This window comes from Excalfactoria chinensis, chromosome 25 (genome assembly GCF_039878825.1).
Source record: "Excalfactoria chinensis isolate bCotChi1 chromosome 25, bCotChi1.hap2, whole genome shotgun sequence".
NCBI classification, from domain to species: Eukaryota; Metazoa; Chordata; class Aves; order Galliformes; family Phasianidae; genus Excalfactoria; species Excalfactoria chinensis.
Window position 1 is genome coordinate 380,508 of NC_092849.1, and position 16,986 is coordinate 397,493.

At 55.1% G+C, this 16,986-nt stretch overlaps 3 protein-coding genes across 13 annotated transcripts in view; 2 read left to right on the forward strand and 1 right to left on the reverse strand.

The window, feature by feature from the left end:
- ANK1 (ankyrin 1) overlaps nucleotides 1-2,924 on the forward strand; it is a 49,607-nt gene extending 46,683 nt beyond the window's left edge. For 8 of the 9 annotated variants that reach the window (XM_072357212.1, XM_072357207.1, XM_072357209.1 and 5 more), the window contains one exon: nucleotides 678-2,924. Coding sequence is in view for 1 of the 9 variants with exons in the window: in XM_072357210.1 (XP_072213311.1) it covers nucleotides 678-704 (27 nt within the window). In the remaining 8 variants the exon portion in view is untranslated. The remainder of the gene's footprint in view (nucleotides 1-677) is intronic. The other variant, XM_072357210.1, reaches the window with a different exon arrangement.
- Nucleotides 2,925-3,326: 402 nt separating this feature from the next.
- Nucleotides 3,327-5,388, forward strand: NKX6-3 (NK6 homeobox 3). The gene is made up of 3 exons (XM_072357199.1): nucleotides 3,327-3,926; nucleotides 4,634-4,803; nucleotides 4,880-5,388. The coding sequence occupies exons 1-3, from the start codon at nucleotides 3,548-3,550 to the stop codon at nucleotides 5,108-5,110; spliced, it is 780 nt and encodes a 259-aa protein (XP_072213300.1). The 5' UTR covers nucleotides 3,327-3,547; the 3' UTR covers nucleotides 5,111-5,388.
- Nucleotides 5,389-7,930: 2,542 nt separating this feature from the next.
- Nucleotides 7,931-16,710, reverse strand: GPAT4 (glycerol-3-phosphate acyltransferase 4). 3 transcript variants are annotated; one of them, XM_072357197.1, is made up of 15 exons: nucleotides 16,621-16,670; nucleotides 15,746-15,906; nucleotides 15,044-15,187; nucleotides 14,295-14,938; nucleotides 11,695-11,764; nucleotides 11,128-11,425; nucleotides 10,896-10,970; nucleotides 10,414-10,503; nucleotides 10,203-10,296; nucleotides 9,886-10,001; nucleotides 9,727-9,782; nucleotides 9,447-9,532; nucleotides 9,058-9,186; nucleotides 8,897-8,976; nucleotides 7,931-8,310 (listed from the first exon to the last, which is right to left on the reverse strand). In XM_072357197.1, the coding sequence occupies exons 4-15, from the start codon at nucleotides 14,457-14,459 to the stop codon at nucleotides 8,202-8,204; spliced, it is 1,368 nt and encodes a 455-aa protein (XP_072213298.1). In that variant the 5' UTR covers nucleotides 14,460-14,938; nucleotides 15,044-15,187; nucleotides 15,746-15,906; nucleotides 16,621-16,670; the 3' UTR covers nucleotides 7,931-8,201. The 3 variants fall into 3 exon arrangements, with proteins under 3 accessions (XP_072213298.1, XP_072213297.1, XP_072213296.1); XM_072357196.1 differs by lacking the exon at nucleotides 15,746-15,906 and having other exon boundaries at nucleotides 16,621-16,710; XM_072357195.1 differs by lacking the exon at nucleotides 15,746-15,906 and having other exon boundaries at nucleotides 14,295-15,187; nucleotides 16,621-16,710.
- Nucleotides 16,711-16,986: the final 276 nt, after the last annotated feature.

Below are 16,986 nucleotides of genomic sequence, written 5' to 3' on the forward strand. Positions count from 1 at the left end.
CTCTTCCTTTTGTGCCAGCTCCTTGTGCTGCTGGGATAAAGGTAGTAGGGATGTATATGCATGGTGGTGTCTGTCTCCTCTCTCTCTCCAGTTTCTTCTTTGTGTTAGTGGGATATCTGTGGTACATGATAGTCAAAACCCCTGTGTTTGTGGACATATGTTCATGAAGTGTCTCTACGTCTGTTGTCTGCAGCTGTCTCTAGAGAGTCCCTGGGCCAGCTTCAGTTGAGGCAGTCTACCTGCTGCTTTACTCTTGCTATTTTCTGCAGCATGCAAAAGCAGTTCAGGGGAGGGTATTAAGACTTATGGGGGTCTTCCGTGCTGCTGTGCGAACAAGGTACAGTGAATCACCCTCACTGAAGCAGGACTGGCCTCCAATGGATGGGATATATCTGTCCCAGGCTCTACAGCAGCTTTCCCAACTCCTTCCAGTGCTGCCACTGGCTTTGGTGCAGCTCAAGTCTTACTTGTAGCTGCTCTCTGCATCTGAGCTGGCACCATTGGTACCATTTGTGCCATTGCTGCTGGTTCCAAGCAGGGCACTCATTGATGCTGTGATGGCATCTTCTGTAAAACTCATCTTGTGGGTGGTCAGAACGGATGCATGTGGAGCAAGTGTAGGCTGGGGCTACATGTGCCTGGTGACTCCATCTCTGTCTCTTTCTGTGTCTCCCCAGGATCTCACCTCAACACCAAACCACTGATCTCCACACCAACCTGGGAAGAGAGGAGAAGAAAACAGAGACTGGAGGGAAGCAGGGCTGGCTGTACGTGTTTCAATAGGCTAATGGCATGATTTCTGTACGAGATACCTACCGTCCTATCCGCATGACTGACTGACTGCAAGACGCATGAGCTACAGTACTTCCAGCAGACAGAGAGACCCTGTCCCTGCCTTGCTGCCATCAGGAGCCTAAAGACAGCAGCATGCACAAGGGGCATCCTTCGGCTCCTCTGGGAGGCCAGAGCTGGACTGGCAGCAAATGAGAGGGGAGAAGAATCCACTCTCGCACGTCCACCTGTGTCACTACATCCCTGTGCAGTGTTGCAGTGGCAGGTAGGAGGCTGGGGATGCTCACTGACGGAGAAGAGGGGCTCTGTCCCTGTCGCCATTCTTGCCTCTGCTGGACTCGCTTCTCATCCCTCTCAGTGAGTGCTGGGGCAGGAGGAGGGCAGCAGTTGGGAATGTGAGGGAGGAGGGCTTGTGGGTGCAGTGTTGTCCTGAGTGCTTGGCCTGATGCAGGGCTGCCCTTCCTCTCCCCAGCATGTGCAGCATCTCCTGCCAGGGCAGGGCTCTGGGCCGAGCACTGAGCTCGTTGCTTATGTTGAAAGTGTTAACTGTACAGCAATCAGCCTTGTGTATATGAACCAATAAATACTATGCAAACACCTAGGGACACTCTAGCAGTATGTACAAAGCACTAACAGCTCCACTCCCAAATACCTCTTCAGGCTGCAGGATGGGCAAAGCCTTTGGAGTATGTGAGCAGCTCTGGTGAATGGAGCTGGGAGTCTACAGGGGTGAAAGGGCGGCAGGTTGTCTTGTTCTGTGCCCTTCCATCTGAGTCTGGCCCTTCTTGGCCTGAAGAGAGAAGCCCATGGGGCAGCCCCATGGGCTGGTCCATGGTGCAAGCCCCAGTTTGTGCTGGCTTCAGCTGGGGTGAGGCTGGCAGCCTGCACTGAGGTGCTTGGGGCCCAGGGAGGATAGGTAGTGAGAGCAGGGAAGGCTTGTGCCACGCACTGGGTTGTGCATAGCTCTACTCAGCACAATATCTGCTCAGGAGATGAGCCGGGAGCTGGCAGGAGCCAGAAGCCCTGCACTACTTTGCAGAGCCTCCTGGCCTTCCTGTGAGGGCACAAAAGAGCACAGACCCTTGGCCCCATGGATGCTGGCCCACCCAGGACCAACCCCAGAAATGGGGGGAGCTGCTCCCTTGAGTGGCTGCACTTTGGCCAAGTGAATGCACTTCTGCAACCACTGGGCTCAGCAGTTACCCTGAAAGCAAGGGCAGTGCTGGGGCAGCTGCTCTGGCAGGACAATCATGGCGGTCAGGGCTGCCCAGGCAGCACTGAGATGTTCAGAAGGTTGAATCTGCTACAAAACTTGATCCTGGAAGGACAGTATGCAGACAGCAGCAGATCTGTGTCCCCAGCTCTGTCCTTTACCTAACCAGTGTGGGAGGGGCCTGGCCTTTGTAGCATGGTGGTGTGGAGACCCCCCTTTGCTCTTTCCCCAGAGGTGGCTGTGGACTTGTTCAGCAGGGCCTGATTGCTGCTCTCGGTGGCCATGTGTGGAACAAGCCCACCTCCAGCTACAGGCAGGGCAGCCCTGTCTCGCAGCGGATGCACATATGCCAGGAAAGTCTCTGGCTCTGCTGCAGTCTGGATAAGAAGCCCAGATGCAGCAAAGCTAAATGGCCCAGCTTAGCCATGGAAAGCAAAGCAACCCCTTCCTCACCCCACCTTGAAGTAGGCACAGACTCCATCCATTACCCTTGCTGTGTACAATAACCTACCTAGACCCACTGCGACAGCTGACCCTGTAGCATCACCGTAGAGTCGTGTGTGGGTCCTGTGCTTTGGCCTAGTAATACACGTTAGGGAATGTGCTGTGCTGCAACTGTGCCCGGCACCTGCAGTCACATTGCTTTGCGCTCAGATTGCTCGTAGGGCTGGTAGGGGGGAGGCTGCACCCAACATTGAGCCTAGAGAATGCTGCAGTTCTGCACACTAGAAGCTTTTTAGAAGTTTTAAAAAATAAAAATTAAAAATAAAAAAAAATAAAAAAATACTTTTATTTCCTTTTTTTAATTGTTATGGAAACGAGCCTTTTGGATCTCCCTGTCTCTTAGCCCCTGATGTATAGATCATATCCCTGTACACACCAGCTATCAGACTATGGATTAATAAAGAAACTAACACAGACCGTGTCTCGTCTCTGCTTTTCCAAGGGCGAGAGGGGAAGGCGGAGGTTGCCGGGGCTGCGCTGATGCTGCCGAGGACTGCACGCCCCCCCAGCCCCCCCCACGGGCTCCATTCTGCCCGGCGCTGTCCATCGGCCGTGGTGCTGCAGCGCAGCGTCCCGCAGCCCGAGCCCCGCGGCGGCTCCTTCGCCGCCGTCTCTCAAAGCACGATTTGTCTGTGCAGAGCCAATCCCGGGTTGTCCGTCAGCCTAACCAATGGGAATCGAGACCGCGGTGATCCGACCAATGGGAACCAGCTCTTGCGGCAGCTCGGCCAATGGGAGCGTCGTATTCTAATAGACCTCATCTTTATCAGAGAAATGTTGGCTCTTCCCAAGCTCAAGTTGAGTTCCCGGTGCCGGTGCCACGTCGGGTGCGGGGTCAGCCGGGGGCAGCCACCACCGAAGCCGTGGCCACCTGCTGCAGCAGCCCTGGCCCCCGGGGTGGCTCACCCAGCCTTTTGGCTGCCCATTGGCAACGTGTCAGCTGGTGTGGACGCTGCAGGCCAGTAGCCCCAGAGCCGACAGGGATGGGCTGCATATCATGTCCTCGGAGTGCCAGCCTCTGAGGGCAGTCCGGGAGCCATGGACACCAACCTGCCGGGCACCTTCCTGCTCAGCGGCCCTTCACTGGCCCCCTTCCCTGAGACCAAGGCACCCGTCTGCCAGTACTCGGTGCAGAGCTCCTTCTACAAGCTGGGTCCCCCCGGCCTGGGTGCCCAGCTGGCCGCCGGCACCCCACACGGCATCTCCGACATCCTCGGCCGGCCCACAGCGACTCCAAACAGCAGCCTCCTGCCCAGCTACCCCCACACGGGTGGATTTAACGGACTGAGCTCCCCGGGCGTCTATTATGGGCCGCAGGTGGGGGCCCTCCCTAAAGCCAGCAGCGATTACATGCCACGGGGCAGGAGCTGCTGGGCAGAGGCGCCCGACTGGCAGGGCAGCCAGCAGTGCGGTGGCCGTAAGTACGGGGCTGGGAGAGGGAGGGCAGCTGGTGGGACCCCATCTCCTCTATTGCTTTGTGCGAGGCACAGCTTGACACCTGGGGATGTGCTGGGGGGGCATGGCTGGGGAGCTCAGGCAGAGCCCAGGTGGACCCCCTACTCACAGAGACTCCCAACCCCTGATAGCCTCCCTTGGTGAACACCGGGGACAAGAACAGTCCTGGGCTGGCATGCAGCTGGCAGGGGCATTGTGGAGCACGCTGCTGCCATGATGGGACTGTGCTGGGTGAGCACAGACACTAACTCATGGGGAGCCCACGGAGCACCCGTGGGCTGGCGGCTCTGGCTCAGTGCCTGCAGCTCTGTTCCCCTTCCCAGGTGATGCTCGTGGAGCAGATGAGTCAGGCAGCTCTTCCTAGAGCTTCCTATTGCACACCTAGAAAGGTGGGGGGTATGGGTATGGTGCTCCCAGTGCGGTGTGGTTCCACAGTCACATGCTGCTCCTAATGCTTGTTCCCTTCTTAGCACAGCAAATAGTTTCTCCTCCCAAGCAGGAGGTGCAGAGCCCAGCCTTGGAGGTAACACGGCTCTCCCGGGACAAGGTCACAGCCGTGGAACCAGGGTGTTGTTTTACTTTGGAGGAGAGCAGCAGCATAGAGGGGTGTGGGGATTGGGCTGTCCAGAGCCATGAGGCCGGTGCTCACCCCCTGCCCTTGTCCCAAAGCCCCTGCGCACCTGACTGACAGCCTGCACAAGAAGAAGCACACACGTCCGACCTTCACAGGGCATCAGATCTTTGCTCTGGAGAAGACGTTTGAGCAGACCAAGTACCTGGCAGGGCCAGAGCGGGCACGGCTGGCGTATTCCCTTGGCATGACTGAGTCCCAGGTGAAGGTGAGTGCAGTTGGGGGGGGGTTGTGGGGTGTGGGGTGTGTGGCAGACGGCTGCTAACAGCCATGTTGGGCTGCAGGTTTGGTTCCAGAATCGACGCACCAAATGGAGGAAGAAGAGTGCCCTGGAGCCCTCCTCCTCCTCGCAGCGGGCGGGGGGCTCCAGTGGAGAGCGGGCAGCCTCTGAGACTGAGGATGATGAGTACAACAAGCCCCTGGACCCTGACTCGGACGATGAGAAGATCCGGCTGCTGCTGAGGAAGCACCGTGCAGCCTTCTCTGTGCTGGGGCTGGGTACACACAGTGGCTGAGCACCTGGCAATGGGTACTGCTGTGCACCCACTGCAGCTCCCGCCCAGGGCTCAGAGAGCAGCAGCAGTGAAATAAAGGCCCCTGCCCCAGCACTTACTACATGGGTCTGCAATGCCACAGGTGCCCCAGAGGCTGGGCTGGGAAGGGACTGAGGCTGGGGGGCCATGTAAGGGGCAGGAAGGTCCCCCAGAGCCCTCCCCAGAGTTTCCCCAGGTTGGGTGTGTGCTGGTAGCAAGAAGTGCTGTCCAAAAGTCACTCATTAGGGCCTCTTGTTGGAACCTATTAGCAGCAAATAAATATAATTTATCTTAACTGTGTGAGTGAGAGCCCATTCACCTGTCGGGGCTGCAGGATTGATGCGGCAGCAATAGCCCTGGCTTGTTTGCTGCCAGCCTGTGGGGGGCCCCCCCCATGCTGCACCCAGCTCGGTGCAGGCTGTGTGCACTGCTCTGGCCATGCCCTCCCTGTTTGCCACTGGCTCAGCCTCTGCTTGCTGATGGCACAGGGCCACCAGCTGTCCCTGCTGCCTGAGGTGCCAAGGGGCTGCTGCTGGGGCTGCCGAGAGCCGACAAAGTGCAAGCAAACAGTGCTGCGGTGTCCTGGTGGAGAAATCAATAGGCAGTGATAAGGTGCTGCTGGGCCATTGTGCAGTGGTTGGCAGTGTGGCACAGGGGCGGAGGTGCTGTTGGGGGCCCCCCTGGCAGCTGCAGGCAGCATTGGTGTTCATGTCCCCATTTGAGCAGCACAGGTCCTGCATCACAGCAGCCCCCAGTGCTCCATTATGGCATTGGGATGCTGCAGGCTGACACTGGGCCCCCACCTGCCCGGCCCCAAGGCACACACTCAGCTCCAGGTCCTTACTTTCCACCACGCTTTGAGCTCTGCAGGTACCCCCGACAGCTTTGCTGGGGACTTGGGAAAGGCTGGACTACCCCAGCAAGCACGGGAGGTGTAATGCTACCCCTGACCATGTGGCCCTTGGGTTCCCCTGAGCTGATGCTGCTCCATTGCAGGGCTGTGGAGCCACGCACCACCCCTGGGCATTGCACTGCAGGAACGTTCTCTGCGTGGCCAGAGTGTGAGGCTGCTGCTGGGATATTTTTTTGACATTTTCTAAGCTGCTCGACGTGGCTGACAATTTTTAATGTACTAACTGCCTGGTCCAGTGAGCTGATTAATTGGTGCTGTAGAGATCAATAGAAAACAGAAAATTAAAACAATTTTAAAGTGATTAAGTAGTTTAACACCTGTCTGATGCAACGTCAGTGCTGGGAGACAAATAAAGCAGGTGGCAAAGGGCCGGCTGCAACCCAGGAGTGACAAATCGCAGTCACAGCCTGGCTGCCCTAAAGCATCCCATGGCTGTACCGGAGCTGCGGGGCTGCTCATGGGGCTGCAGTGCAGGATTAATCCCACCTCCAGCTCTCCTCATCCCGCAGCCCTGCAGACAGCACTGATAGATGGTGCCAACCACGTGGCACGGCTGATGGCTGCCATGGCAGTTCCAGCCAGCACCGGAGCTCATAGGGCTCACAGAGCCCGGCCCATGGTGAGTACCAGCACTGCGACCCCGGCCCTCCTTGTGCTCCTCACCGGGCACTACTGTGGAGCGTGAGTGCGAGCGGGGTGGGCTGGCAGGCAGATGGATAGCAGCTCCACTTCAATTCCACATCCCTTTTCTCCCAGACAAACCCCGTCGGATTTTCATAAATCAAAGCGCCACACTGTTTAATAAAAATTTATTGACTTACAAGTGATTATTTATCAAAAGGCCATTAATAGCGGCTCCGGGAATGATGTGCTACTGGGTGGTGTGGGGAGACTAATAGCAAATCAATGCCAGCATCTGGGCAGAATGCATATGAGGGCCCCTGGCCCCAGCGGGCTGCATGGCTGCTGCTGCTGGGGCCGGCAGCCCCTACCCCAAGGGCTGCCCCACGCTCCCCCCGGTTATTTATCGCTTACAAATGAAATGATCAATACTTTTAATCTAGAGCTAAATTTATTAACTTTCCCATCGGAGAGAGACATATTGACTGGGAGCACACGGAGGGGGAGCTGAGGCAAGATGGATGTGTGCTTGCTCACCTGCCCAGCCTGCTGCACAGCATCCCAGTAGCAGCAGGACCATGAAGCACAACTCCAAGCACAACGAGGAGGATGGAGGCAGCCCGGAACCACAGACTGCTGCTGCCACCACAGCACCTGTAACAGAGCCAGGGGCCTGCTGCAGGCAGAGTGGCAGCCAACTGCAGCCAGGTCTGAGTTCTGGGTGCAGGAGTACTATGGACATCCAACATGGCAGTGTCTGATCCTGGCACAGCCCCTGCCTCTGTGTGCAGCTATTTGCACAGCCAAAGGCAATGAATGCCCTGACGTGGAAAAGTGGAGTGCAGGGTGCGATGAGTGCTCAGGAAAAAGTGGCTGGGGAAAGGTGAAGGGAGCCTGGAGACCCAGTCCCCACTGAGCAGCAATGCTCATGTGCAGCACAGTGGAGCACGCCTGACTGTAACTCAGTGCAGGGGCACCAAGGGGGCATGGCACAACCTGGGCACCCTGTGGCTCTCCAGAGCAGGGCACACCTGTGGGGCTCAGTGCAGAGGACCTGAGGCAGGGAAAAGCTTCATGAGCCTGGAGGCTGGAGCAGCCGTATGCATTTTGTGCTGCAGCCAGGAGAGGCACAGGCTTCTAAGCTTCCCTTGGTTGTCAAGGCAGCTTATCTGAGCACAGCTCACCAGCTTCTGTGCCGTGGGAGACTTGTGACTGACACACATGCACATCAACACACCAGCCCTCCCTCTGGGCCTGTAAACACCATATGGAAGCATATGACACCAGAAGTGTTTCATTTTAATATTGCCCCTGCAAGGGGCTTCACTGTAACAGTAACAAGAAGGCATCTGTGCCAAGAGTTGCCCAGGGCCTGAAGACTCTAGGCAGTAATAAAGCCTCCAGGAAACAAGAGCCAGGAGATGAAGGAATAAGTCCAAACAGCTCTGGAGTAGCCAAAGTCCAAAGAAATGGAGCTGCTTCACACAAGACCTGGAGGCAGAGAGCTCTGGCCAGGTAACGGTGCTGGAGACAGAGGACTCAGGAGCGACTTCGGTCTTCGTGGTTGCCTACAATCATTTTGCTGTAAAGTTTCTGTTGCTCCTCCTTGAATGTATCTTTCACCTTCTCCCTCTTTAGACCTCCATCCCTAGAAAAAGAATCATTCACAATGCAGCTGAAGGAACACGCTGACACTGAGGCTGGGGCTGCTCTGAGCAGGCTGGGGCTTCCACATCAGCCTGATGAGTGCATTTGTCCCTTAGGTTGACAGGGCACACTGCAGGCTGACTGTCCACAGGGACGGCTCCTTTCACTAAGAATGTCTCACGTAGTCCTGCACGGAGCTCAGCACATCCAACACTACTGCAGCACATCCAACACTACTGCAGCACATCCAACACTACTGCAGCACATCCAACACTACTGCAGCACACTGCTTGCAGAGGCCCTCAACCTCTGAGGCTCCAAAGATCTCATTGGGCTGACAAGGGAGGTTCTCAAACTTCACATGCTTTGCTAAGCAACGTCAAGTAAGAACTGTGTGCCCAACACACAGAACAGAAGTCAAGATACTTGTCTTGACTATATAAGGGCAGTTTTGGATATTCATTTCTACACAGCTCAACTCCGCCCAGTGCGAGACACAAATGTAGCTCTGCAGCTTACAAACACATATCAGGACCCAGGGACAGAGAACACTAGACCAGGGAGGAGAAATATCTGGCAAGACTCACCAAAGCAGATCCACAAGTCCTCCCTGCCTGGCAATAGCTGACTTCACTCGGTTGGCAAACTGGACAGCATCCTCATCACACTGTAGGAAAATGACATTGTTCAGACAGACCAAAAGGCCAAACATGCAGCAGATCAGACAGGGCAGGTTCACCTTACTTACCTGTCTGGTCATTGGGGGCAAGTACCACACGCTGCAGACAATGGCCCAGCTGGTCATCATCCTAAGGAGGTAGGTTACCATGCCATACTTGCTGCTGTTCCAAAAGGCATCTCCAAACTGTGGATCATACTATGGAGGAAGGAGAGCTTATGATGTCAGGTAATGGGTGCACCTTCCCTGAGAGTCCAAGTTCTACATCAAATCCAACCAGGAGTGCCAGCCCACCCCCACTGCACGTGGAATAACTTCAGTGTCCCCACATCCTATGGTCTGAGGTCCTGCTCCAAGGACCAGGCTGTTGTGCCCCAGCAGTGCCAATACTGGACTATCAAGGCTGACCTTGTAAGCAGATAACCATTTCTGCTGTAAAAAGATTGGCCTTCTCATACCTTGATGGCTACAGGGTAAACTGTGGCTCCAATTTCAAAGCTCCCTTTCTTGAACATCATTACAGATGTGTTGTTGATGCAGGTTCCTGTAAGAGACGAGCACAATCTTTGCAAGTCAGTCCAGAAGTCCAAGCTGTACACCTACAGGCATCCAGTAATTGCCCCTGACACTCCAAACCTCGCTGTGTGCGTGCACAACATGTGTAACATCATTGAGACACAGGAAGGCTGCTGGGCCCTCTTCCACCATGTGTCTGCCTGGCAAAGCTCCTCAACTCACCTTCCGGAAAGATAAGAATAGGCAGTTTGCTCTTGTCCTGGACGTGCTCTGTGAGCCTAAACAGAAGAGAGTCACCCATTATCATGGGAGCTGTGCTGACAATCCACAGCAGCCCTCAACCCTTTCCCAGCCTCCAGAGCCCCCCTGCAGCTGTCACACCTTTTGGCAACAAGATGACGGTCTTTGACCTCAGAACGTTCAAACCAGACGTGGGGGCAAGCTTTCACCATGGCTCTCTGTATCACACCCATGAGCCCTCCATGGATTTGACCCACCTGAACAGGGTGAGAAAAACATAAGTTACAAGACCTGGGGACATAGAAGGCCAAGGAAGCTCCTATAGCTTTACTGTTCAGTTCATCTTTCTACCCCAGCTCTTGTGAGGCTGAGAGGAAAAGTTCCAGGCTCTAAGTGTAAAGCAAGCCCCAGGGGAGGTCAGGCTTGCTGGAAAGGCAGAGCTGGGGTGCTGACCTTACCATTGCATAGTAGCCATCACTAGCCAGGATGATCACATCAATGGGGGATGTGTGATTAGCCACACAAATGCCTCCATTTTGGGGCCTGTTTTCTCTAAATGCAAAATAAAGGCACAGGTTAGGGCAGAGGAATGAAGAGCAAGGCCTATAATAGGCACAGCATGATGCAGCCGGGGGGGGACTGACACTGCAGCAGACAGTGCTACCTTACCGGTCATGGTAGGTGATGATGGCTGTGAGGGCACGCACACAGATCCGGTAACACATCAGGTGAACGTGTTTGCTGAGGAACTCTTTACACCTGCAGCCCAGAACAGAGAGCATCAGCCCCAGCTGCCCACATCGGGACCACTCAGCCCAGCTGTCTGAGCTCACGAGATCCCACTGAGACTTCACATCATGCCCACATAAACATATCTCCTGCTGGGTTTTGCTGGTTGCTTACTGATTCATATCTCATGAGAACCAAACTTTTTGTTCTTCTCTGCTTTTACTCCTTTCAGAGACCTGGGCTGAGAGCTCTGCCACAGGCTTAATGCTTTTATTTAAAGTAGTAGGATATACATTCCTAACAGGCTACAGATGACAGGGCCACCTGCCTCCTCTGCAGCGTGCAGAAGAGATAGGCCTTGCAGGAAAACTTCCTAATTATCAGGTCTCAAACAGCACAGGGCCTTTCAAAGGCCAACTCACCTTCCATTTGGCAAATATCCCACCACTGTAGTACCAATCACCAACAAACTGATGCCAGTGAATGCCAGGGCTATCCTGTAGAAAGAGGGAAGTTACGTGCTAGCAAATCCAGGCCAGAGGCCCTGCCCATCACATTACCTGTCTCTCCCAGCCATGCCAAGCAGGGTCTGTGAGCTGGGGGACCAGCTGCACCAGGAACAGCCCACAGGCAGGTTTCTGCAGCGGCACCCACCTGAGGGGCAGGAGGAAGCAGTAACGGATGAGAACACCCAGTCCCCAGAGTACAGTGAGGCGCAGACTGATGTAGTGGAAGTTGTAGTTGGTCCTGCTGAGCAGGTTCCAGGACTCCAGCTCTTCAGCTGAGAACCTCTTGGTCACTTCATCGTCCATGATGGTCTCGATGCCTTTGCGGCAGAAATAGAAGATATCTGAGAGCTCAAACTCAGGGGCATCCAGGGCTTTTCCACTGCCACTCCGACGGATCTCTTTGATCTCCTCTTCCAGTGATGTTGGCTCCTTTGCAATGATACCTGCAACAAGCCACAGGCAGCTCTGAGCAAAGTATGACTGCTGAAAGACAGCTGAGGGCCAGGGAGACTTCTGCGGACCTTCCTGCAGCCCTCCCAACTACCCAGACATGAAACATGCCCCGAGTGCCTCATGCACTGGACCTTTCCACATCTACTGCCAATCCATCTATGTGGAGAGGGCATCCCATCACACTTCAGCAATCAGAAACACTAAATTTACCACACAGAAATTTGAAGTCCAGATGTCCCCAGGAATGGCAGGATCTTACCATTGACATAGGGCTTGTATAATGGATGATTCTTCTCCTTCGCACCACGCTCTATTCTCAGTGTTGCCCACTGCAAGAGATGCACACAGCAAACAAGACTGTCAAAGCCTGTAGTTCTACTTGATATTATTCCTAATTCACAGCTGGCTTCTGGGGAAGACTATACTTAAGGGGACCAAATGAGATGAAAGCAGGATGCTTCCATACAGAACTACGTGACGAACATGCAGCTGAATTGAAGTGGAAGCACACACTAGGTTGGGAAGAAAGTTTTCTCAGCAGAGATTTGTGTGTAATGGAACAAGAGGAGTAAGGGGAAGATAACCAGCACTTAAGAAAGACATAACGTGCACACACTTGTGTACTATTCTGCATAGCAGAGCCCCAGGGGAAGAATGAGTGCCAGAAGGTGAAATTGTTCTCAGTGGTGAGATGGCACAGCAAGACTTTCTACAGCCTCCTGTAGGCTGCTGCCAATTGCACGTGGCTGCCACTGCACAGCCTCCAGATGGACCTTGCATCCTGCATGCTGGGCTGGAATGTGCTGTAGTTCAGCAGGCAGATAACATGACCAGCGCTATTTTCCACTACTGGATTCCTCCAAACTCAAAGCAGAGACTGTGTTTGCAGGCTGCTGCTAAGCACATCAGGCCAGCCTCATGAGGAGCTGGGATTCCTCCCTATTGCTTCTCAGCTCGTAGTCAATCCAAAACAGCAGCAGCAAGCACCCTCAGACAAACACCCCCAGCTACTCTATCAGCCATCCACGAAGAAGCAGAAACTACTGGGAACTCCAGGGTTCCCAGTCTCAACCCATGACGCTATTAGGTGAGAAAGCAGTGATGTGGCAATGCTAATTGTGGGTGGAGCTTCTAGCTCATCTGGCAGCCTCCTCTGCCAAGTAGAAGGAACTGCAGGCTTGCAGAGGACTGTCCAGACACTGCCATCCCAGGAGAAGGCAGAAGAGAAGCTCTGACCCCAGAGGAGTGGGGCAGCCTGTACAGAAGGCACGTTCCTTGCCAGCCCCACAGTAGAGACCACAGCGGCAGAAAACCCAGCTTGCCACATGGGAAGCAGCAGGCAGGTCTCCCACCCCACCAGTAGAGGTGTGTGGCTGCCAACCCAGGCCCACAGCCCCCCAGGTTGCCAGACTCAGGTTCTGCCTCCCAGGCTGTTTGTAACACTGGCCTCATGAACTTGAAAACTATTTCTTGTGAATAACACCCCTCATAGAGTTCTGAATGAGCAGACCCAGCCACTGAGCTTTACATCAATCTATCAGCCATTCTGCCAGAGCGCTTCTCTCTCCCACCACAAAGATTCTTTGAGAAAAGCTGAAATAGATTTCTTCTCAGAAAAAAAAACAGTTGCAAAACTGAACACCAAAATGTGCTGAGATTAAATGTTCCTTCATCGAATGAAAGCAAGAGAAATAATTACAGTAAAACAAAATGTTCCATCTCTGATAAGCCAAAATTCTTATTCATTTTTTTTTTCTCTCAGTTCAGTCACTAAATTGAAAACCAGATCTTCAGACACCAGTGTTAATGAAGCACATCACAAAGCACTGGGTCTTCCCCTTCACACCACAAACTGTTGGGAGGCCTCAGTCACAGCAAACTGCAGGGCTGTGCCCTCCAGCCAGCAGATGCTCCCAGAGAAGACCAGCTCTGTTCCTAGAGCAGAAGCTGTACTGAATACTGTAGCAATTTGGACATCACATCTAAAAGCCTGAGACTTCCCTACTATGCACAGTGTTATCTTATTCCTTTTCCCTGGGCTGCCAGGTTTGGGTTGATTTGGGTTTTATCTACTGGGAGCTTTGCAAAAATTCTGGTCTCACCAGGGACTTGATTCAAGGAGAGGTGCTGGCTAAAATGGCCCAGAAATCAGCCTGCTGAAGGCAGCCAGAGGAACAGCATAACCCCAACTTGGAAAATTCCACTTGGCTTTTTTTTGTGCCAAGAGGAGCAGTGAGTGCTGCTGCTGTCCTCTGAGGCTGCGGGTCCAGCTGTGGCTGCTGGGCTCAGCAGATAAGCAGGCAGCACTTTGGGACTTGGGAGCTCTGCGTTCTGGCTACAGACTGCCCAGCACTTGCAATACATAAAGGTCCACCTTGCTGCCTGCTTTTGCTTCATCCGAACATACTGGAGATGAGCAGCCCACTGACTGTAGCTCCTCTCTTACACATCTTACACCCCTTTTGGCTTCCCTCCACATTCAACTGTGACAGCACTCAGCCTTGCCTTGGAGATCAACCCGGCTAAGTACACACCTCCTCCCAGCACATCCCCTGGTACTGCTGTACTACTTGCATACTTATGAACTATGCTGTCCTACTACTTCACTTGAAGACTCAGAGTCTTAACCACAAAGAAAGAAAACACAACCTGTCAACAAAAGTCCAATGAATTGCATTTGGCTGAGATGACTGCAGCAAGTCATCTGGCACCAGCACGTTAACAGCAAACCGTACTCTCGTCTCTGTTGTCTTCTGTGCTCTACAAGAAAGGTAAAAGCTTCTCCTCCTACCATTCATACGCTCAATGAGAGCCCTGTAAACACTCTTCAGCAAAGAAAATTCTGAAAACATGACTTACCTGAAAAATCTTCAGTAATGTTTTCATGTAAACCTTGCGGATGCCAAAGGAGACTCCAAAAATTGCTGGCACAATGATGAAAACCAAGAGTAGAGTGAAGAGGACAGTTATGGAGATTCCCAAGAGATTGACAACTAGGCTGTCAAAGGGGAGCAGAAGGAACATGATGAAGGACCCAAGCAAGGCTGGTGCCCTGCGACCCTGCAGCCAAACAGGAAGGCTGCCTGCAGCAGTTAAACAGTCCTCCTATTATTCAGTAATAGTCTCACACATGCACTGAGTCCGCTGTTGCTCACAGACCCCATTCCAAAGTTCACATCCTTTTTGGGCTCTGTGAGAGAGGGAACGAACAGTATCTGGGAGAGAGGTTGGGAAAACAAGCAAATACTGCCAGGAGTCCCAGATAGTTCAAATAGAGCACGTCAAGGAGCACAAAGAAGATGGAGAGTGCAGGCAGGATCCTCCATGGGTTTGCAGTGCGTACTGTTCCAGAACGACTGTGTGAATACAGGCACCCCCACAGCACTGCTGAGTAAATCCTGCTGAGGAGCAGCTTCTGAAGACACTGGCTGTAGAATCTGTCTCAGGCTGCTGGCAGTACGCAGAGCCTCCTCACGGGGACAAGATGAAGTCCATCTCTGAGCCTGCATTGGAGGAAATGGTGGGAGTTGGCACTTGCAGGAGCCTACTGTATGTGGAGCTATTATTGTTCCTTCCAGGAGGACACAGGTACTGGCTCAGATCCTCACATGACGCCCGCAACAAGTTCAATTCCAGAAGCTCCTGGCATCTGCTCACATGGATGAGTTGTAACCGACTCAAATGAAACCTGCGCCCCTGGAAAGCTCTCCAAATAGTGTGTTGGCTTCTTGGTAGACCAGGCACTCACAGCACTAGAGGAGGAAAGAGAAACTGAAGTCAGACAAGTCATGCAATCAAAGACGTCAATGGCAGGAGGCCAAGGACAGTGGGTGCTGAAACCACGAAGGCAGTGCTCAGGCTGAGGACGGACACATCACTCCGAGCAGCTCCTGAGACACTTCAGACCCAGACTGGTACTCCGGCTTCCATTTCACACCATCAGACACGTCCTGTGCCTTCCTCCCAGACAAACCTTGAACTGAGCAGCTGCCACCAGAGCCACTCTGGAGTACAGGATGTTGAGTGTCTCTAAACAGGTCCCATGTACAGGAAAAGAGCCAATGAAGTAGCAGAAAACCCTTGTGAATGACAGAGCCCTCAGCAGCTCTCTCATTTCAGAGGAATCCAAGCTCAAGGAGCCAGATGTGTGCTGGATTCCTGGGAAGGAATCACTTCCTCTCCCCCTGTACGCAGGTTCCTGGGGTGTGGCTCACCTGCTGCTTACACAGGGCAGCTTTACAAACAGTGCATGACAGGAAGTTAGCCCAAGGGGAGAATTACTGCACATGATTAGCCACAGTGGAACTCACCGGGACACGGGGAGCAGTCAAAGGTCAACACACAGCACTGCAGCCCTCGCAGGGGATGACCCGGCAGAACAGGTCAGGCCAACACTGGTTGGAGCACCGGCTCAGGGGAGAACTCCCTCCAGATATTATCTCTGCCTGCTGCCAGAGGGCACAGTGTCAGCCTAAGGGTGGGATGGAACGGTGCTTAAACTCAGAGCAGGAGGGAAGAGTGACGATGCCATTCTGCTTCCCGGTACGTGCAGTGTCGCTGCTTCAAAGGAACACAAACGCCTCTATAAACTCTTCCCTGAGAGCAGCCGTTCTGCAGCCACACACACGTGAGTCAGAACCGTCACTGTCGGACCGGCCCCGCCAGCCGCTCGGTTCCACGTTCCCGTGCCGCGGACCCACACACCAGCAGCCACGTGCGGTGCCCGACTCGGCCCGACTGCAACATCCGCGGCCCGGCAGCCCCGGCCTCGTGTCCGGCCCCGCGCTCGGGGACCGAAGCTGCGCCCTTCCACCCACCGCGGTCACCCGAGGGCGGCTTCGTTACGGCCCACGGGACGCCACCCACGGGGGCAGCGAATCCGGGCAGGCCCGGGGCCGGCGGCGACCTTTGTGCGCGCTGGCAGCGGCTGCCGGCGGGGAGGGGCGGGGGCCGGAGCCGCTCACACCACGCGCGGGGGCGCTACGGTGCGGCCCGCACCTCGGAGGAGGCCGCGCTCCCTGACGCGGGCGCCGGTTAACGGTCCGCGGGCGGCTTGGGCCCGGCCCTTCTCTCCGCCTCCTCCGCCGGCCGCAGCGGAAACGGCGACCGCGGCCGGAACCGGAGCGGGACGGCGGGGGAGGAGGAGGAGGAGCGCCGGGCCGGGCCTGACCGCTCACGCACTCACCTGCCGCCACTGCCGCCGGGCCCGGCTCCGCCCCCGCCACACGCCGTGCGCGCCGCGCCTCCGCCCTGCGTATGCTGACGTCAGCACGCCTCCCGCGGGGCCGCGCACGCAGCAGCACCGCACACCTCCCCGCCGCCAGGGGGCGCCGCAGCCCCAGCACGGCGCGGAAAGCAGAGCCGAGCCAGCGCGGTGCGCTCACTTTATTGCCACCCGTAACAGCGCGGCCGGACCGCGGAGCCCCAGCGCGGCACGGAGCGGCCTCGGCCCACCCGCCACGTCCGCCGGCGGCCTCCACCCCGCGGCCACAGCCCCGACCCGCCCCGTCCGGCTGCGCGCAAGGCACTCTCCCGCTGACCGCACTGAAGC